This window comes from Calidris pugnax, unplaced genomic scaffold (assembly GCF_001431845.1).
Source record: "Calidris pugnax isolate Ruff unplaced genomic scaffold, ASM143184v1 scaffold138, whole genome shotgun sequence".
Lineage (NCBI taxonomy): Eukaryota > Metazoa > Chordata > Aves > Charadriiformes > Scolopacidae > Calidris > Calidris pugnax.
The window spans coordinates 818,615-841,065 of NW_015090858.1; the positions used below are offsets into that span (position 1 = coordinate 818,615).

A 22,451-nucleotide genomic window follows, 5' to 3' on the forward strand; every position below is an offset into this window, starting at 1 on the left:
GCCAGGCTCTGGCTCCTCAACATTGTGAAGTCTGCTCTAGGAATGATGCCTCCTGAAAACTTTATGGGCAAATTGGAGCGGGTGTGCTGACTTTGCACTGCTTCCACACGCTGCCATAGGGCTGCACTGGTTTTGATTTGGTAGTAGGAGCCCCAGAATGCACTTCACTTTGGCTCTGACCTGTCTTTTCAGCTTTCCATAGAAATATTTTCCCACTGTTAAATCCTAAACCTAACGAGCACACCGGTGCCTCCACTCAAAGGCACGTCACTGCAGTATTATGCTTTGTGATGCTCTCTCCCCCTTTATTGTTCTAGCTCCCTGTATGCCTTGTCCCATTGTGCAGCAAGGAGAAAATTAACGTATCTATTCGCTGTCCTCACAGGTTACCAAAATGGTCAAAACGGTGACCACCAGAACGGTGCGTCAGGTGCCCCTTGGGCCCGATGGCCTGCCCTCCATGGACGGCTCGTCCCCCATGGGCAGCTACACGGATTCGATAGACAGAAGGTACATGAAGAACGGGGAGCGGTACATCACACCACAGGCATCGTCCACCTTAACCAGATCTTACAACAGCTACAACGACTCCTACCCTGAAAGCCACGAGGGCCAGTATCGCCCGTACGTGGGTCACGATGGCTATGGAGATCTGTCTGATAACTACGGCAGCTTGTCTCGTGGTGTCAACTACCGTCCTCGCTACGCCTACGTGCCAGGAAACAGCTACCGGCCGGACGATGGCAGCTTCACCTTGCCCAGCAGAAGGGATAACTACGGGCCCGTTGCCCAGCCTCAGGTGCCAGTGGGCAGCAGCGTCGACCTGAACCGCTCCCAGCCGGAACGTTTCCAGCCGGAGCCCTACGGACTGGAAGATGATAACCGCAGCCTTGGAGTAGATGATGAAGGGTACGAACTGGATCCCGATTACTCCACTGTGAACCGGAGGACATCTGCGGGTGTGCCAGAGAGAGGAAGACCTCACAAAGGAAGGTAAAACCCATTTGTTCTTTTCTGATGTTACGTGTAGCTGGTTGGCTTAGCTGAAGGTGTACGTTTGAACTCTTAATAGTCTGGTAAGTTCTGGAATTACTTGACGGAAAAACAGGTAGAACCCTGAATTTTATTAGCCTATAAATAACTGCAAAACGCACGTGAAGTACAGAAGGGAGTGAGGGTAGTGTCCAAGAACCCTTCGCTGTGTTTCTGGGCTGCTTAGTTTAGGTTGAGTTTAGAAAGAGAGGATCTCATAGAAGAGGGTTAAATTACTTATTTTCCTCCTCATAAAGAAGAGTTTTGATGGCTTTGTGGTGTGTTGTCCTAGAGCCATCCCATATTAGCAAGGTGTAAAAAGGGGTTTGTAGCCTGTGGCTTCTGTCAGCTCTGGTTGTGTGCATCTGCCCCACACAAACCATGGCAGTGGGGCTGTGAGGAGCTGATGGTGGTTGGGGACAGGCTGCCTTGTCCTTGGAAGCTGTTCTCCAAGGTGTTTGACAGCCCCAGCTGCTGCTCTTGTGCTGACCACACACCCTCAGCTGCTGAACCCCACTGAAGTGCTTCAACGTGTTGTGAGAACTGATCATTATTCTGTCCTGTGCCTGCATAAAGGGGAGATAAGAGCATCTGTATTACACTTAATGTAACTAAAGTGGCCAGTCACAAATTACTTCTGGTTCAGTCCCCTTTCCAAGGGATGTTATGTTTTATGCCATATTTTCTGATATTAGTTGTTTCTGCTGGGCTTGCAGCTATTAGCTCCTGCTTTTGGAGAAAAAAATAAAAAGCTGGGAAGAGAGTCTTATTACTCAGCTGACAGTCGTCTTCTGAGTATGAACCTGAAAAACCTGTGTACTTTGTTTTCCAAGCGGTGTACAAACTTCTGTCTGCATGAAGTCATATCCTCTCGATTCACATCTTAATAGGGATTTAGTTCTCGTTATTTTCCTTTTAATTTAGAGTAGTTTCCAGAGCTGCAAAGAGAGTCTGGAGCCCACCTGCCTCTGTGTGTGTAGGTGGTCTATAGACCTAATGCTTCTGCCCGGAGGCTTGGCTCCACCAGCAGTCGCGGTCGGTGGGATCTGGGTAGACCTTTTTGCTCTCCCCTTTTGGAGCACTCCTACTTGTGTCACCCCGGGTTTCATTCATACTTTCACATCTCTGTCTTTCTCTACGTTTCTGGAAGTTTGTTTTAAAGTTAAATGGAATCAAGCACCTGGAAATTGTCATCTATATTTAAAAAAAAAAAAAGAAGTATCAAAAAGGGAATACCTGCAGCCTGTGGGTGCCAAAACACTGATCAATCCCTCAGACATTGATTGGTGCTCCCCTGCATCCAAGCACGTTTAGAGTTCTTGTTAAGAACAGTCAGGCAGCAGCAGTGCTTTAAAATTTTTATTAATGTTTTTCAAACTGAATGCATGATGAATAATTAAGTGTGTTCTTAGAATCTGCCCATTTGCATTTTTAAAGTTGTTTGTTTTATTTCTAACATCCCTTTGATTTATTGTTCCTTGGAGTTTGGGTAGGACCAATTCACGAATTTTGTTTTACATTTCTTTTGTTTTGAGTTTTTTCCATGTTTAATATGATCAAGAGACTTTGACAAGTAATTAGCCTGACTGTGGCAGCAAACTTTAGCTGGTGAGAACATAAGAAGATTGTATGAGGGCCTCTTCATAAGTAGTTACTTTTTGACATTTCAAAGAAATACTTGAGCAATTCAATAAACCTGCATTTCAGATACGCCACCCATTTGCAAGGAACTAAAGACGGCAAATAGCGCTTTGTACTAGATGAGGGTAATTACTACTTGATTATTCCTCTCTAGTTTCTGGTTGGTTTTTTTTGTTTTTTTTTAAATCGGTTATTCCTTGTGAGAATGATTAAATGACTGTGATAAATGGATGGCACTTTTGATTTCAAAAAGTTTGTATGTGTGGAGTAGGTGTTACAACAACGCTGTTAGAGCCTTTTTTGTATCAAACCAACTTTCATCTTGGCCATCCTCTTGGTGTGGTGAAGGGCATTCTTCTGCTGGCTAACTCGCTGGGCAACTTCACTTACACTCCCATTTTCTTCCCAGTAAGTGCTGCCCTCGTTTGTTAATAACAAGGATGCTCACTGTCCATAACTAGTCTTGATGCTGTTCTGTCTGAAAGGACTGAGTGGAGGTTTCCCATCTGAATCTGTGGTGGAATCTCACCCCTCCGTGATGAGGGGGAACCAGCCGTGTCTGGGGGGGATCCTCGTCAGGGGAGGACAATTACAGGTTGTTCTTTCCATCCCTTGCCCCCTCGGTTTGATCACAGAGATGGATACCTGTTGTGCTCTCCTCCTGCCATCGCCAGCCTCCTTTTAAGCTACTTATATTTCATCTTAAATTGGGGAAAAATGTGCCTCCTCACAAATGTCTACAAATCCAGATAAGTACACAAAGGCAAATAATTCCCTCTGGCTCTTCAGTGCTTGTGGCTGCGTTTGGGTTTTGTTTCCTTTTACGCTCATTCTCTGCTGTAAGATACATTATTTTCTGCAAGAAGAATACCTGGCACTTCGTGTTCTGTTCCTCAGCGTGTGCTCTGCTCTGGTGTAAGTCTGATTGCATGATAAATTGGGGTGAGAGAAAGGCATTCAGGGCGTATAATACGGATTTAGTACTACTCAAATTTACTTGTGAAGGTATTTACACATCTTTGTTTGGCTTTATGCTCTTTTTTCCTTCATTTGGTAAGTTGCCTTTATTCAATGAGGTGTCTATAAAAATATATACTCTTAGGGTGTTGCTAGGTGTTTTATATACAGTCCTTTTCAAAAGAGAAACAGAAAGTACTGGGTGTTTTCATTCATAAAAAAAACATCCCTAATATTATTTGATTATTTTTTAAATCATTAAATAGAAGTTAACACAAAAGAGCAGAAAAAAAGGCAAGTCATAATTCATCTTAATTTTAAAAATTATTTTCTGTTGAACTTCTTGTCTCTCACTTTTGTGGTAATTTCTCTCCAGAGTGGATCACTGCAGTTTGCTCGTGTGCTACCTTCTTTACCCCTAGAAACTCAGGAGCAGCCCTTGCCAGTGCTACTATTCCAGACTAGACAGGACATGAATTTTTAATGTTGACTAATGTTGACTAAATCTGACTATGGCAGAAGCCTGATCTAAGACACTGAGACTGCATTTGGTGATCGTTTCATGGTCCAAATTATTATTACCAGGAAATGAACCAGATTTTAGATTAAGTGTCTGCAGCTGGGTCTCTCTTGCTTCTGTTTCGTGTAGTTGGTGCGAGAACATTGCTATCACATGTGGGTTATTCATGTTCTGCTTTTGGTGTCTTTTTTCAACGTAGAATATAAAGGCTTATATCTCTAGATGACCTTCCAGTCAGGGCTCCTGGCCTAACCTCACCCATTTCAGGTGTGAAACACGTGTCGGCTCATCCATTAGCAGCTTAAAGGTGGTTCTCACCCAGGTGGTTTCTGTCTTTTAACCATATGGCCCATAACTCGGACTCGTCTCGTTCAGTCCAGTTTTGGATCCTCTTGTGTGTTCTGCTGTCAGGGAACAGGGGCTGGTGTCTCGTTCAGTTTTGGATCCTCTCGTGTGTTCTGCTGTCAGGGAACAGGGGCTGGCAAAAGACCTCATTCTGCAGAGTCTTTAGGGTTCCTCTCCAGTGTTTGGCACGAAGTTCCCTCCTGAAATCCCAAGCCTTTCTGGTCTTTTTTCCCAAGCAGACGCCAGCTGCAAACTGTGATGAATGTAACACTTGTATAAATTGTTGAGGATTAAACGTGTAAATCCTTCACCTGTTTATTCAAATGCGCCTGTGCCGAGGCCACAAGGAAGATGATAAATCCACAAGCTCTCTCCCAGTTTTTATCTATGCTGGAATGTGTTTTGATGAGTTCCCTGAGACAGGTGATTGGTGAGACCCACGGCATCCCGAGCGCTCGGCAGCCTCGCTGCAGACAGATGGGAGACAAGATGCTTGCAGTCGGCGGCTCTGGCACACCACCAGGTCCCTTCTGTCCCTGGAGAAAGGAGCTCTTGGCCTCCTGAGCACAGACGGCTGTATCTGCTGAAGCTCTCGTTAGTCCTCCTCCGGTGTCCAGGGACCTGCCTTTCCAACGTGCTCTGCTGCTGTGAAAGTGGAAAATCACAGTTGGCCCCTGTCAGTCCCTCCCAGAATGAGGATTTTGTGTGTGTGTCTACATACGTACATACTTGCTTTTGAGTTCTTCACCTGTTGCCTACTCTGCACCTCTCTGGGCCCCAACCCCTGTTCAAGGAGGGGAGACAGGGCTTGACCTGGGCAGGGAAAAAAACCCCCTTTTTTAAAAAAAAAACTTTGTTAGAATAAGTAGTAAGTTGGGATGTGATGGTGTTTCTTTTTTAATGGCTGATTCTTTACTTCAGGTGTTCATAATTAATAGCTAATGATTGACAATTAAGCAAAAGTTAGTATTGGTGGTACCAGAGTTATGGGGTGCTCACTCTTGTCATGATGGTATTGCATGAACCAGGACGTGCTGAATTGCCAGTTACCCAGTCAGGCAGCAGCTGTGCAGAGGGCAATGATTAAAATCCATCTTCTGCTACTCTTCTTTTATGCATTCAATTAGAATTTAACATGAGGATGTCTGAGAAATGAGTTTTTGTTGTTGTTTTAATGCCGGTTGTCCCAAATTTGCATATGTAAAACCAGAATTTTGTTTGAAGAGTAGTTAAGGAGTTTTGTCATTACTGCTGCCCTGTGTATATGCACAAAAGTAAATTTTTTCAATGTTGTTACTTTCTTCTTGGAGTGATGGAAACAGCTTTGTTCTGTAACAGAAGATACAAGGGCTGTCCAGGCATTGTGAGTTACTGCGGAGAGTGAGCACTGAATTATACACACACAAATAACTGCTTCGATAAAAGGGTTTCTTCAGATTCATTCTGAGTTTTGGATCCTGGCCCATTTTTGTCCTTTCATTCAGTTTATGGTTTAGAACAGCAATTAAAGCAACTTAAAGTCAGTAGAGGTGCTTTTAACATTAAAAGCATTAATTGTACAAGACTAAGTTCAGTCTCCACCTCCAGTGCCCCTCTCCCCGGAGCCTGGCTTAATTAGCAATCCCCTTAGGGTAACAGCCAGCTCCGTGCTCTTTCGGAGTTCTAATGGTCTATACTTCCTTCAGCATGACATCAGAAATTGTTCACTAACATCAGTCAGTGCTTGAAATGAAAGTTTTTAAGAATCATTTTGTAGCAATTAAAACTAGTTGCTTGATTGAGACAACAACAGCAGTGAGATAGCAGCTGGCTGGAGGCAGTGTTGGTAGGGGGTTCTTTCTGAAGGTTGGAGATCATCATCGCTGCTGTGGCTGTTAAGAAATATTTTTCAAATACTGATTATTTTTTTAATTTTTAAAGAATATGGGCATTTGTAGTGTGAGAATGTACTGTGTGAGAATATTTTCAGTTGTGTTGATTGTAACTTTGCCCTTTGTGTGAACTAGGCCAGGAATATCTAGGTGTGCGTGTTAGCTGGTTGTCACTGACCTTACTTCAGTTACACTCAGCAAATTGTAGCACAAGAAGATGGGTCCCATTCATTCCAGTGCTGTAAATGGTCTTAAGAGTGCCTGACATCAGGTTAGTTGCTGGTCTGGGGAGGAGAGCTCAGAGGGCTTGCTTTGGATGTTCAGATTACATTGGTGTTAAAGTTGGACCCAGGTCTCTTGACCGTCAGCCTCTTACCTGTGTTCCGAGTGATTCTGTACAGGATAGACTTTTATTAGATGCTTGGATTCAGGACTTAAATTTTCCTTCATCTTTGACGTTGTGATGCATATTGACAAGTTCAGTATATTTGTGTGAGCATCAACGTGGAAATGTAATGGAACTTCTCACACTTGTTGAAAAGCGTCTGTGGTCTCTGCTCAGACCTCGAATGCCTTTTATTAAAGTTCTGGTTTGTCACAGAAATAGCAGCATTAATGAAGCTCAGTGTTTTGTGCTAAATGTAGCCCAGCTCTACCGTAATTGTTTTGCCAAGTGACCAAAATGAAAGCAATCCGTTTGATACTTGCAGTTCGTGTCATCGTTTCATTGCTGGCCAAGCAAATACTGAGCTGTAGTCCCAGCACTGCCAAGTACTCAACTCATGGTTAATTTTCAAGTTACTACAAATAAATTATTTGAAAGTGTAAATACGCTGTCCCTAATGAAGTTTGTGATATTAAAAGATTTGCTCACATACTGACTCAAGAGGCACAGAGTGTTTAAATGTGGTTTTTGTTTTGTTTTTTCCCTTTCTTTCTCTTGGGACTGTTGCTTCTTACAGGGGCTACGATGACCCCATCGAGACAGAGATGGTTGAAGAGAGGATACCTTACCTTCACGGTGGCTACGCGGCGCCGCTGGCCCAGCCGGAGCGAGGGAGCATGGCCAGCATCGACCGGCTGGGCAAGCGCTCCCCCTCCATTGACAGCATCCGTAAGGACCCCAGGTGGAGGGACCCCGACCTCCCCGAAGTCATTGCCATGCTCAGCCACCCCATCGACCCGGTCAAGTCCAACGCCGCGGCCTACCTGCAGCACTTGTGCTACGAGAATGATAAAATCAAAAAGGACGTGAGGCACCTTAAAGGGATACCCATCCTGGTGGGTCTGCTTGATCATCCAAAGCCAGAGGTCCATCGCAAAGCCTGCGGGGCTCTCAGAAACATCTCCTACGGGAAGGATAACGAAAACAAGGTGGCTATAAAGAACTGTGATGGGATCCCAGCGTTGATCAGGCTGTTGAGAAAAACAAACGACATGGAAGTCAGAGAGCTAATTACAGGTCAGTGTCTGTAGTTTCTTTGATGGCTTATTCTTTAGGAGGAGTCCTTCCAGCTTCAGGAGCAAGAATTTCTGGAGATTTAGATCGCTGAAGGAGAATTTAGATTGCTGGCTGCAGCTGTGTCTTTAGCTGCACCGTGTTCGTGGTGTGAGAAGGCCTAAGGCAAATGTGCCCGTCAGGAGAAAATTGAGATCATCTGTGTCTGTAGCACACTCGGCTTTCCCTGGCTGCTGGGAGATGGATGATGCTGCTTGGATGTCGCATGCGACTGTGTGTGGTTGAGTTACTGGAGCTTAAATGAGTTATAGCAACTTCATTGACAGGTAACTTGTACTGTGCTTGCCCTCAGCGTGTTGTTATCGTGAGGTAAGATATGCTAATCTAAAACTTTCCTTGTTAATCTCTTACTAAACAATCCTGCTGCCATGTCCCTGCTACTTCATATTGATGGAACAGTCAGGCTCCTCAGGAACACTTCCCGCCCCCGGTGCTGGGGACTCTGAGGCTGTTTATAAAGTTGCAACAGTTCTGGGCTGGAAAACTCCGATTTTAAGGAGCACAGAGTCTGCTGTTGAGATGCTCTGGACATGGGCCTTGCTTGTTGTGGTAATGGGAAAAGGGAGGATTACATTTTGAAGTTACTGAGTTCATGCACACTTTGCAGGGAGTTTTCAATCACTTATAACTCCATTATTCAACCTGGTTTTTATTTGAACTTAGTCTTGGACATCGTCCAAAATGAGTAATAAAGTATATGCCAAGTTTCAAAGTTCAGCCATTAAGTGGAAAAGGGTGGAAAAGTATGTCAGCTCTTAAGCTAAGGAGAAATATATTGTTCTTCAGCCTGCCATAACTCCTGAGGAGTGAAATGGATTTCCCTTTCCCTTCTCAGAAGCAGCAGGGGATGTCTGGATGGAGACCAGGGCAGTTGCAGTGAATTTCGGTGCCAGAACAGAATTTTTCATAAGGTTTTCTGAGTGCAAGAACGGGTGCAGGGCTGAAAGTGTTTGGTCTCCTTATCGGGGTTGGATTCTCCAGGCAGACCCTATTGCAAGCATGGATTAAGTGATTGGAAGTAAACATCATCGTTTTTTTGAGGTGATTATAGAATGATCGCAGCTCTCCAAGTTTTTACTGGTAATCATAAATCTCTGAGATGAGCAGTGGCCTTGGCTGTTCCAACTATTCTTCCCCAGCCGTTACAGGATATCTAACAAACCAGGTCTAAATATACAGTGTAGGAACTAGCAGGGGTGTTTTTCCAGCGAGCTGGGAAAGGAGAGCGCTCTGTTCTGTGGGAGCAGCTCGTGTTGGTTGTGCTTTGATTGCTGTCTGGGCTTTGTCTCTTAATGTGGAAACTCTGTAGGTAGTGTTTATGTTCCAATTGTTGCACTCATTTAGTGTGATAGCAGACTTAAATTTATTTATTTATTTTTAATAAAGACTATCTGTTTATCTACTGTTCTAGTTTACTCAAAACCCATCTCTGGAGTGCTGAGAAGGAATGAATTTAGTTCTTTAGATTCAAGAAAGGATAAGTCAGTCTATAATTTACTCTGAAGGAATGTCATTATATTGCTAAGTGGTAATCAGTCACTTTTGAGATGGCAAAAACAAACTGGATGTTTTCCCTTTTCACTCTAAATGGCGATTGCTTTGATTTCCAGTTGATTAATTAGTTTTACAGTTCAAATGCATTTTTATCTGACATTAGCTCCTTCTAATTAAATGTAGTATTTTTATTCCACTTTGGGTTTTGCTATTTAAAGCTCTTTATTTCCCCTTACTGAGAGGCACCAGGAATACCGAGGGCATTAACCTAAACAGATGTCCAGCGACAGATGATGTGCATTTAATCTCCACCTAACCAGGAATAATTTCATTCCACTTCTAAAGTGATATCACCGGATCTGGTGTGAGACATTCAAGCATCGATATACAGAGGAGAAGAGTATTCCAGCAATGCCTCTGTGCCTGGTGCTGGGGAACTCGCAGGAAGCGTTCAAAGCCTCGGCTGATAATGTGGAATTGTCCATTCCAAAAATGAGCTCCAGGAGTCGGCGAAGAGAAGCCAGAGCCAAGTTGAAGTGCAGCGGGAGCATTCAGCCAAGGCTGCCCCAAAAGGACTGCGTTTTGCAGCCTCAAAAATTCAGATTGCAATTCTGATGTTCTCGTGGTAGAAATCTTGACTTCCTATCTGGGAACTTCTCCCTAGTGATGAACCAAAGTCTGCCTTTGCTGTGAAAGTTTTTCATTCTGTCTGGAGTGAAATCTCTGGAGGCTCTTGCAGCAATGCAAGTGGGGGGGAGGAAGAAAAGACACTAGCATCCAGGGCTTGCTTGTTTATTTCTTCTAACAGGGTGCGAATTCAAGTTTGCCATGACACATTGACTTTTCTGTGCTTTCATATTTCTTTAACTCAATACTGGCTGCTTCTCGAAAGCTGAATAGTGATCATCAGCTGGTCATCTGAGATGTGGGATCTTTGTTTTATCAGATGTTCTTGAGATATCTGCAGATGGCACTAGAACATACCACAGATCTCACTTTTCTTTCTTTTTGATGTGTGGAGTTACAAAGCATCTCCCACCCTACTGCACTGGGAAAAGCTTGATTTAACTGATAGGGTGCCCCTAAGTAAATAATGAGTTGTGATGAGAAATATTCCACAAAATTCTCCCTTGCATCCCTTTCTAGTCTTGGATCTCTACTGCTGAACTTGCAGTGGATCATTTTCTTGAGCAATAGAGAGAAATTAGGATTAAGCTGATGGGGAATTAAATCTGTTCTGTTTGGGAAGACTGCAGAAGTTTTATCTTGAGTGATAAGGGCGTTGTTTTGTGGTTTGTTTTTTTTTTTTTTTTTGCAGAGGAAATGTTCCCATCAGATATGCAAGACCAAAATTCTATTACATTCTTTGAAAAGCAATCAAGTTGGTAGCTCTAATGAATAATTTTGTTCTTCATGAGAATATTGAAAGTAATTTTGTTGTTTAACGACATTGCACTGATTTTAAGTGGTGCAGAACATGATTTTCCTGGTTTTAATTGAAAAATGATTGACCTTCAAAATGCTTTACAGAGGAAATATTTTGCTCTAATACCGTAGTAGAAACTGGCAGATTGATCAACTTGCTCAGGATTCGCACCTTCAGGGCATTTATGGGTGCTGAGATCCTGCCAGCTGATCAGACTTGGATTTCAGAAGATAACAGCATGTATGTATTCTGCCACAATTTCATTAGAGATCTTTCTGCAGCTCCAAGGAGGCAGAGATATAGGAAATCATGTCTGTGGACCTAATCACTTTTGATATTACATAAATCATATAGCTATGTTTATAGCTTATAGTAATTTTAATGTATTTTTTTACAATAATCAGTGCTTTTGAAATAATTTGTAGCCATTGTCCCATATTTCACCTATACGGTCTTGTTTGAAAGCTAAAAAAAGTAGGTTATGAAAAGCTCATACAGTGTGTTGTCTAGGAATGGCAAAGGAAATAGGCCAAAAAAAAGCATTATTTTTGTATGGTTTTAGAAAAAGGCTGAAAAACATTCTGGTGCTCATTCTGTTGTCTGCCTCAGAGGTTCTTTATTCATTAATACGGTCTCCTAAGTCTGAACAGATGCCTGGATTTTGTAAAGATCACTTGGAATAGGAGACACCATCGCGTTTGACTCCCAGGGCTCTGCTAATCATCAGCCTTCGAGCTGATCCTGAAGTGCCACTCGCTGCTCCGGCGGAGACACGGCTCCCGTCCTCCCCCAGAACCTGTCAGGACCCTATATGGGGAAAGCTCTGGGGTTAAAATAGGCTGTTTGGCATTTGGCACTCGCAGCAGTGACAGCCGGAGCGTGCAGGAGAGTTGCCAGGCGATGGCCACCGTGGATCCTGCATGGTGGCCCCAGGGTCCTGGCACCTTGGGGTGCTGCAGGCTCCCTCCCTGTGGCACGTCTCCTGTTCCCACCAACAGCATCCAGCAGGTCCCTCTGGGTGTGACAGAAAAGTAACAGATCAAAAATCATTTTTCATAGTTTTTAAACTTTGGAAACTGTGGGGTTTAAAACTCAGAGTGATTGAAAGGGACTGAAACAAAAGGTTGCACCTTGTTCTTCTGCAGTTTTCTTTAGATGTGTACACCGAGAGGTGAGTATCTACAGTTTCCACCGCAATATTCACAAATCACAGCTGTTAGTAACACAGGGGCCTCACATTTATTTCGTATCCACTTAAGACAGATTTCCTGTGCCTTCTGGGGAATCTGGCTTCTCCATTCCTTCTCTGAAATTTTGAGAATTTTCACACTTTTCCTGGAGATAGAAAGTGTGCATCTGGCTCCCTCCCAGTGTTGTTACTCGTAGTTCTGACGTGTTACCAGGCTGGGCCTGTGCAGAAACCATCTCTGAAGTGAATGTCCTGTTTTAGTCCTAATTAATCTAATGAGCAGTAACTGTCAGGATGCTAACACGGGTCTGCTGGGAACTTGGATCATTTATCTAGGACTGCGTGTTTTTCCAGTTGTAAGGCTCTTCTGTTGTTTTTTTTTGATGTCTGACTTCTGCCTACTTTGGCTCATAATTGAGGTAAAAATGGAAAGACAAAGGAGTTTTGCATCTCAGCTTCTTCGAGGATCGTACGCTTGTAGCACCAGGTGATCTGAATACAGATACTGCCTGTGACAGGAAAATGTGAAAGTAAATAATAGAGAGGACTCTTGAATGAAATGCTGTTTGTGCAGAGGATAAGCGTAAGATCAATAGTCCTCCATAAATTCATCCCTGTTTTTAAGGCTTGCTCAATATACTTGTCTGCTGCACTGGATGAATTTTTACCTTTTGAGGCATAGCTAGACTTAAAAGTGTGACAAAATCTGTATGTAGCAGAAAAATCGTATTAATCTGCAATAGCACATCACGTTTATGTACTCTGTTGTAGGACTTGATGACTTCAACAATATGCATGTCTTGATAAAAGTGCTTCCGTGCTCTTGGGAATTCTTCTGTTGCGGTGCCAGAAGATTTAACCTTCTGGTGATTCTCTGTGAATCTGGTGATTCTGTTTAATCGAGATATTTAAAAATTATTATTCTCTTGTTGTTTAGTAATTCCTGCTTCTCCTGCAGGCACTCTGTGGAACTTGTCCTCCTACGAGCCCCTGAAGATGGTGATCATCAACCACGGTCTGCAGACGCTCACCAACGAGGTGATCATCCCCCATTCCGGCTGGGAGAGTGAGCCCAATGAGGACTCGAAGCCTCGTGATGCTGAGTGGACAACTGTCTTCAAGAACACTTCTGGTTGCTTACGGTAAGGCAGAGCTGTGGAGTGTTAATCTGTTCAACACATCCTGGGTTTAGGATTTTGTTAAAATTATTTTGATTTAAAATAAAGTATTATATATCTTCCATTTTTGTGTAGGCGTCCCCATTTCAGTGGCCACAGCAGCAATGTTTGGGGGTACCTGCCTGCCATGGACTCTCAGGGCTTGTCAGTGCAGCTCTGTAAGGACCTGTAGGAAACTAGTTAAGGACCTGAACTACCAACCATTTATGAACCCGTTTCTAATATTCTTTGCAAAGGAGCTTTTTCTGGTTAGAAATTTTATTTGCATTTGTGAGAGCCCCTTGAGAGTAGGGCGTACGTGCTGGCAGCTGGGGTCAGGAGCAGTCCTAAAGCAGTTTGAAAAACCTAAAGAACCAGTGTTCCCTAAACACAGAGCCTCTCACTTGGCTTTTCTTTGAGATAAAACAGTGGAGATGCCCTGTTAGATTCTTCACCTTTATGATGAAGTCAATTAGTTTGGACAAAACTAATAAAGATTTGGCATTGTACCTTCCTTTGCTCTGAAGTGTACTTCTGTCAGACTTCTACTGATTAATGCATCCTCAGAAGCCGGTTCATTTCTGTTTCTTGGGCTTGTGGTCTCTAAATTGCAACAACTATTCCCCCGAGTAACTTCACAAATGAAGAAAGTAATGAAAAGTGCTCTGAAAGGGCCCATTACTGAAATTATTTGCAGTTCCACTGGAAACTAAGGTCCTTTAAGTAGGCTCCAGACATCATAGGTTTTTACTTACTAGTGTCGCATTTTCTAATGGTGTTCTGCAAGAGGAAATTAGTCATGGTGGGGGATAAAAGGATTATCTGAATGAATGTGAGATCTTCCAGAAAGTGTAGACAATAAATTGATCATTAGTAGACTAACCTAATCCACATCATAAATTTTTATTAGTGTGTGCAGTGCTCTGATGCACTTGAACATCTGCATTCCAGGAGAGCTTTGGGGTTTCTTTTGTTTATTGTTTGTTTGGGCTTGGGTGGTTTGGGGTTTTGGGGTTGTTGGGGTTTTTTTTATTATTTTAAAGGTACTGGTTTTACAGGACATGCAAAAGCTTATGCCACTTTGAACATTGTGTGTTCTTAAAGGCAAATGAAGAGGGCAGTGGAGCAGAGGAGTACTGAGATATGTTAGTTAGAGAATTTGAACTTGGTAATTAAAAGTGTTCTTGATGCACTTCCAATGCACCAGGTTGGCAGCCAGGCTGCTTCTGTTGTTGATGGGTGGAAAGGTGTTTCAGCCCTTCCAGCTGCAGCCTCTGCTGTCACAGGCCTGTTGTGGAAAATCTGAAGCTTCAGTCGGGTGTGGGGGAAGGTGATTTCATGCTTGAAATGGGTTCCTTAAGGTAAATAGAGATGTGATGGCAGGTTAGCAGGGAGGGCTAATCTGAAAAAGGTAGTTTGTCTGTGTGTTGTGCCCTGGAGAGAACAGCCTCTTGCACAGGGGAGGTGTCTTGCTGTCTCCTTACTTCTGGCAGTGGGATAAAGCAGGCCCAGGACAGGGAAGATGCAGGAGCAGGTGAGGTATGAGCTGTCATAATTCTTGTCACAGTGTGGGTGATGTTACATACCTTTTGTAGAGCACTTCCAGATCTAGGGATAAAATTGGACATATCAAAAGTCATTATCATTACTACTGCTGGAAAGAATTTTGCATTGTTTGTTGAAATCCTCTGCAGCTCATCCTTACAAGCACCAGCCAGATAAGATAGTTAACACCAGCAGAGAATAAATTGTTGCAGCCATCTGTCTGACAGACGTCAGTGCTTAAAGACCCCTTTGCCTGCTCTTCTCTTGTTGACACAGTAGCTGGTTCTAGAAATTCAATTTTCCATGAATGGAGCTTATTGCAGACTACAAACTGTTTGCCAATTTGATTTTTAATTGGGAGGTTAGTCCTCTTGATGGTGCGCCAGCCTCCTTTGTCCCCGTTGGAAGGGAGCCTCAGGTGTGTGCTGTGTTGTCTTCCAAAAGGGCTGAGAGAACCTTTGAACTTGTGAGGTTTCAGCTGTCCTTGCATTCAGATGTCCCCGCAGAAGGGAGGCATTACGTGTGCAGGATGGCATTCGTTTCAGTATCATTTTTTCAGTTAATGAAGTTTATCAACAGATGTGGGCGAGTTTGTTTCAAACCCAGTGATTCACAGCGTGAACTGCCAGTTAATTATTTGCATGCTTTTTTTTTTTAACACTGCTTTCTGATCTTTACTTTGTTCTTAATCTAGGTCTCTCTTTTGATAATGTGGAGCCTTGGAAACATTTCAAAATTATTGGAAGCAAGTAATTAAAAAAAAAAAAAACCACCCAACAAACAAACAACACTTATTTGCCTTTACCTCTTCTTAAAATCCCAGTCCATCCCATTGTCCTTTCCAGTCCTGTCTACAGCACTTTTTTTTTTTTTTTTTTTCCCTGTGTAATTCCTTGGTTTCTCTCCCTCCTGACTCCAGGAGTTGAGGAGCTGGTGTGTGTCCAGGTGTGAGTAGGGCAGGGGCACTTCTCCTCATGGTCAGCTCAGGGGGCTCGTGCCCAGGTGTGGGTGAAGGCTGGGGCTGGCAGCAGGGACAGTGCGGTGCTGCAGGTACCTGTGGGACAGAAGGATGCTCTAGAGTCTCATCAAACATTTGTACCAGCACCAGAGTTGCAGTTTTCTCTTTACCAAGAAAGACTGAAGTTTTCCAAAACTAGTGCAGGTGATGATAGTTTTGTCTCCGTTCTTGTCCTCGGATCAGGAAAAAGATGTTTCTTCTCTCATTGCTGTGTTCTGTTTATAGGAGCAGACCCAATATGATGAATGGCTTTGCAGAGTCCATAATAATTTTACTACTTAAAATGATCATGAGCTTTGTGATAAATGCTACCCTGGGTATCATATTATAAAATGTAGCTATTATATTCTGTGAAACTGGTTGACAGAAATAGGTATAGTGGAAGTCTGGAAAGGAACCCTAGAAAACAAAGCAAAAATAATTCATTGGCATTGAGTGGATTTTTGGTTACAGCAAAGTAGGACTGAGGAAGAAGTAAGGAAGACATTTGCTGGGAGAATCATTAAATATGCATAGATGTTTCTTTGTTTCATTTGGAGTACAAGTTTCATGTCTTCATGTTGTATTTTATTCTTTTAGGTATGTGGACAATGTCTCTCCTAGTTACTGTCTTTTTTTTTTTTTTTTAATGTAAACCCCCAAAATCTCTGCTGAGATTTGCAATCCAGAAGCATTGGTTTTTAAATTGTATTCTCCTCCAGTTTAAATAGTGCAATGATTTGGTGCCTCTTAAGAAGGCCATTTCATGATCCTTCCCACAACTGAGGTGCGTTAGAAGGTACCAGCCCGTGGGGCTGAGGCTGCTCCCCTGTGCCCGGGCAGGGACAGGGACCTCCCCGTGTCCCCAGCTCTCTCCCAGGAGCTTCTCTGCTCTGGAGGGGAAAGCCTCACGTCTGTGGGTCAGTGAGCCCTGCTGCACTCCCATTTTGGTTTCTGTGCAGATATCCACCAGGATGAAGCCTCACGTCTGTGGGTCACTGAGTCCTGCTGCACTCCCATTTTTGGTTTCTGTGCAGATATCCACCAGGATTCCTCGTTCTCTGGAAGCAGAAAGGATTTTAATGGTTTAAAAATGAAATTCATTCTGGGCTTAATTGCTGCTTTCTGCCTAATTACTTTTAATTCTCCCTTGGATTTTTTTCACTTCTAAGAGGACAGAGTAGAACTTAGTTCCTAAATTGCTAACTTTCTATCCTGATTCCTGTGCTAAACTGACCTGCTGTCAACAAATGTTAAATGAATTAATTTGCATAGCAAACAGATGCAAAGTGCTCCTTTTTCCAGGGTACCATCTGTAGTTGCGGCATTTCTTGTCAATTCTCCAAGTACCCAGGAATTCGCATTCACAAATAGCCTCAGGGTTCAGAGACCTGGCCGTGGGTGTAGGAACACAAACAAACTGGGCCCGTTTGACTTCCACTAAAACCATACATTCTTCAGCGGGAAATTGCTCAGAACAGCTTGTGCAACATCAGCTCCTGAGAAGAGAAGGGACGACCTGGTGGCTAGAGCTGTGACGGGAGACTTGGGAAGTATGGATTTAATTGCTGTTCTGCCATAATTACAGGCAAGATTAATGGTATAAACTTTTTTGTGGTCTAATTTTTAATAGCCCTATCTCTTTCTGGTTTTGGGGAGATTTAGGCTCCTTAGTGCCCGAGTGGCTCCGGACTTCACTCACCAATTTTGACTTTCCTGTCTTTAACGTGGAATTGGCACCTCTGTCCTTACCCTCCCCTGGAGTTGGTAAATGCCAGTAGCTCAAGGATTTTGAAGTGGTTGGTCCTAGAGACAACTGGGAATCCTGTAGGTATAAATTAAGAGTCCCATCCCATGGAATCAAAACCCAAGAGTTACGGTAGGTGTGAGATAAGGTGCTTCAGTCGTACAGGGTAATGAACTCGTTCCTCGAGTCCCACTCTGTATATCCTGGTGACTGTGTGTGTGATGCAAACACCTACAGCACACGCTGTTTGGAGCAGGAGCGTGTGTGTCTGAGAGGCACACGGGGGTAGAGATGGTTTGTCAAACAGTCTGTGGTCTCGTTTTGGCAGAAGAGTTCTCTCTGCACGTGGAAATGACTGTGTGAGTGTCTCAGTGATACTGGTGTGTCCATTTTTTCTTCCCATCTCTGCATGCTGAGTTCAAGGAACGGCTGTCAGAGCCAGGTGCTTACACCCTCCTTTCTTATTAATGATTAACGTATGGCTTTTCTCTGAAGAAAAGTGCATGGGAGTTAGAGCTTTCGAAGTGAATTACCTTCAAGCTCTATCCATCTTTAAATCCTGCAGGCACTGATAATAGTGTGTGGTGACAGTCACATAGTATTTGTCCTGCCTTCACTCTCTGGTACTCGAGGCAGCCTCCACCTCCAGCTGCTGCAGAGAGAAGGTGCTTTGTGCAGATCTTTGCCCTGGAAGTGCCGTGGAGTGAGGAGCAGGGCACAGGAGGTGAAGCTCAGGTGATGCTGCTGCCGAGCTGCCCTGGGTGTCAGGGGACCTTCGCTTACTGGAGCGTGGCAGGACAGAGGAGATATGTAAATGTGAGTTTTCAGGTGCTGGGTTTTATTTTCTCTTTTTTATCAGCAGCAAGTTAGTAACTGAACTTCACAAGTCTTGCCTTAGTGCAGAGCCCTCCTTGTGGCAGCTCCATTTCTCCCACACTCCAGAAAGGATTCTGACACAGTCATTTGGTTGACTTTTCCTCTTAATTGGTATGCTCTCCCCTATCATGGTTCAAGGAGTCCTTTTGTACGTTCTTGCAGGGCAGTTGTTTAACCAAAGATGCCCAGACAGGATGTGTTATGAAGCTGAGCACCTTGTGGTCCCATCCGAAGGAGACAAGGGCAGATGCTGCCACCTCTGTCCACGTTCCCATTGTGCTGGAGGCTGGGACACAGCCTTTGGGGGCTGCTGCTCCAGGAGCTGGAGCTCACGATACTGTCAGTGCTTTGCTGTGCAACAGGACTTTGGAACAGGACTTCCAGCAAAGGAACAGTTTTAGAAAGAGATAAAAACAGTGGAGAAATTTGCCTGTGAATCTTCACTTCAGAGGCAACAAGCAGCATGGAAAAGGGAGAAGCTTATCTGCCCAACCCAGACTGGAAAAAAACCAACTCAAATTAAAAATCCACACAATAGAGAGGAGTGAGCGAAGGCAGTTTCTTAATTAGCTTACTGATACTGTGCAGGATCACAGCATATGGCTGTCCTGGGGCTTATATGATGAGCAGAGCGTTTAATTCGTGCTAGTAAGGAGCTGTTAGGGTTCCTCCTGACAGTTCCTGATGTTTAGCTTGTAATATAAATAAATTATGCATAGGTTTTAGCAGCAGAGACATAACCTAGTTACATGCAACCTTAATGCTTTACAATCAAATCTGAAGTATAAATTTAAAGTTGTGGGCTTGCTTATTGCCTTCTGTCATTACTTGGGAATGAATCTAGGTCCCTTCTCCCTTGGCTGTCAGTGAAGGGAGTCTATGGAAATGTCTGTCGTGGGGTGGGATGAGGAGCGAGATGGACACAAAGCTCCCTGTGGTCGCTGGAATGGACAGAGTTTGCTGTGGAAGCATGAGCCAGGATCCTCTGTTAGATAAATACCACCTCGTTTCTGTATTTGAGAGATTCTTTTCACATTGCAGCAAGCGTGAGTGATACAGCAAGCAGAGCCCCTTCACCTTTCCTCCAAGCAGAGACCGGAATAATTTGGAAGCGAAGTTGCTGCTGGGCACCGTGGAATTCTTGTGTAGTGTGTTTGTGTGGCTTTGCCTTACAGGGGAGCAAGCTGAGGTTCTCCAAGTAGGTCACGCGGGAGGTAACCAGTCAGCATTTTACTAAAAAGGCATTACATGATGTTTTGGATATAGAAAGACAAATAGCAAAGGGCAGACTTGACATCTGTACCTTGTTAAGCTGTTCTGCTGGCTGCTGAGCCCCTGCTTGTTGCAGGGAGCTCTTGTAGACCGTGCTGATGTGAACATGAGGGACGTGACAGTGTGTGGTGGGTCTCTTGCTCTCTGCCACTGTTGCTGGAGCACAGACTAAGCTGGCAAAGTCTTTCTTCAGGGGTGGCTTTTGGAATGTCCTCTTCTGAGCGTCTGACCAGCTAACCAGAACCACTCCCTGAGCTCAGGTAGCTGGAGGGGTTTAGGTGCCGGGCAGCCGTGTGCTCCTCTGCTGCTCCAGCTGCTGATGGGTGCTGGTGGAGCAGAAATCTCCGGTGGGATCTCCTGCCCAGATCCAAAACACCTTTCCCTAGTTGCTCCCTACACAACATGGCCCTCAGCAGAGCTCCCCTGTCTTTCTCTTCGTTTCATTTGGACTTTGACTTCTTTTCATCTTCTTTACCCTATTCTCCGCTTGATTTGTGACCGGGCTGGCTGCTGCCAAACTCCATTGTGTGGCACAGGGCTCTCGGAGCGGTGCGGCCTGGATCAGGCTATCTTTGTGTCACAGGCAGCTTCTTTCTTTTTCTCTCTTTATTTTCAGAACAATGAACTTAATACCAATTAAACTTTCTGGTATTTCATGTGAACTGAAGTATGGAATTCATTCTATTTCTGCATGAAATGATGGAATCATTTTAAAATGCTGTCTATTCCTCCTTTGGGACATTCAGTACCTAGAAATACACTTGGAAATAAAATACATTTACTGCAACTGTTATTTATCAATCTCCTTTGGCTGACATCCAAATAAAAATTTCTTAATAATGAAGCCAAGTGTGGGTGTGGAAAGGTGGCTTTATAGCAAGGGTTCTGTCAGAGGAGGTGGATAGAACAACTAACATAATTCAAATTATACTTGCAAGAATCTTGTTGTTTTCTATCAGCCAATGTATGGAAAACTGGAGAGGGGAGGCTGGGTGATGATGCCAGCTGAGGTCTAACGAGGTGCAGGTACTGCCTGGCAGCTCCCCACAGCTCAGCCCCCCAGGGAACCCCAGCCGTTGGGGTCAGGTATCCTCATCTTCCTCAACAGTGCCAGGACAGACTATGTAGGAGCCGGTGTCACTTTCTACTGACAGAGATAGCTGCTGGAAGGCTGTTTGCTGTAGCAAAAAGCAGGATTGGTTTGGGCAATCCGAGCCCCCGCGGCGTTGCACCGGGAGGCTGCTGGAAAGGGCTCGTCGCACTCTCAGCTCTCATCACGTTTCCGCCAGAGATATCTTTAAAAATTTCCAGTTTGGCTTTCTATTTATATAGAAACCAAAGTCCCCAACCTGTTGTCTTCATCCCCAGCTGGGTCTCTAAGCAAAGTGGTTTTTACACCCGCTGAACAGAACGGGCTGGTAAGTGTTCAGTAATACTCAGCCCTGGCTTTCAGCTTCCTCCGCAGCGCTGGGGGGTCACAGCCAATGGCCCTTCCCAGCTGGGTGGCAGACACAGCAATAGCCTTGGAAATACTAGATTTAGTGTTCAGAGAAAAAATGTGTCTCTCTGCTTGGATTTTCAAGTTTCTCTTTATCATTAAAAAAAACCAACCCAACCAAAAGCTCTCCACATCTCCGCTCGCTCTCAGGTTGTTAGGGAGAGCAGAGGGGGAGCATTGCTATGTGATTTGCATTGAAATAAATGCCATGCATTTAATTACTTTAAAATCTTTTCTCTTGAGGATAATTTTGGTGTGGCACAGATAGTGGTAACAGCTCACCTATCTTAGTGGTGATGAATACCAACTCTGTTCTGCAGATGCAAATATTACGTTCAGACTTGCATATCATTAAGACGACTATTTGGTGATAATGATAAGGTTATCTAAAACATGAACATATTTCTCAACGTGTTCCCTGCCATTTTCTGAAGTCTTTAATATCAACAGGCTGGATTCCCACCCTGATGTGTTTCTATGCTGGTAGGTATTTACTTTTATTTAACATTTACTTAGTGCTGCTCTGTTTTGTTTTCCCAGGGAAAGCATATATTTGAACATCCTAACAAACCCTCTCTTGCTAGTCCTGGCTGCAGTCTGGACTCCAAGAATTTGAGGAAGCACCCAGGCCGCTTTTTCCAGCTAAAGGCTGGGGATTTAAGATCTCTGGATTGAGATTTGTGCTTTACTGTTTTACACAGAATCACTCATACAGTTGGTTCCTTCCTACGTACAGGATGTAGAGTGGACAGTAATTCCATGCCTTGCTTTCTATTGTCCTTTGGTGTGTGATGGGAGAAAGATACTTTTGTTTTTAAAATACATTTTTAATGTAAATGGACCTCTGGAAAAGTATTGAAAGGAGGGGAAGACAGGGAAAGCAGCAGAGGCTTCTGTGGGGTGAAGAGACAAGGCAGGGGAAGCAGAGCGTGCAGAACAGCAGAGACAAGTGGCAGCTGTCATTTGTCACTGTCTCCTGTGAAGGTAATTCAGGTAGTTCCTCCTCCCCATTCCCACCCATTCGGACAGGCAGTCAGCTTTATTTTAATTTATAACAGGATTTTGCCCATAATCAGCTTGTCAAAAGCCCTGCAGAGTTCCTGTCTCAAGTTGTTCAAACTTTGACTGTCGACTGTCTTTGACTTCATCTGTAGAGGTTCTCGATATTAAACTGCCCCAGCAAACGAGTCCCTGAGATAAAGTGTTTAATTCTCAAGTCTTTGGGCCATTGCAGTTGTGTGGCAGCCCAGTTCCTCCGTAACAGAGCAAGGGAGGACCTTTCCAAGGTCTGTGTTGCCCAGGCTTCTGTGGAGAAGGAGGGGGGCTGAGCTCTCCAGTAGGTCTGGGTTACAGCTACAGACAAAG

General features: G+C 44.0%; 1 protein-coding gene across 4 annotated transcripts in view; it reads left to right on the top strand.

The window, feature by feature from the left end:
* The window catches only part of ARVCF (armadillo repeat gene deleted in velocardiofacial syndrome), a 249,277-nt gene that overhangs the window by 170,935 nt on the left and 55,891 nt on the right, over positions 1–22,451 (top strand). For all 4 annotated transcript variants that reach the window (XM_014943992.1, XM_014943993.1, XM_014943994.1 and 1 more), the window contains 3 exons: positions 386–993; positions 7,329–7,828; positions 12,953–13,136. In XM_014943992.1, the coding sequence (XP_014799478.1) occupies positions 386–993; positions 7,329–7,828; positions 12,953–13,136 (1,292 nt within the window). The remainder of the gene's footprint in view (positions 1–385; positions 994–7,328; positions 7,829–12,952; positions 13,137–22,451) is intronic.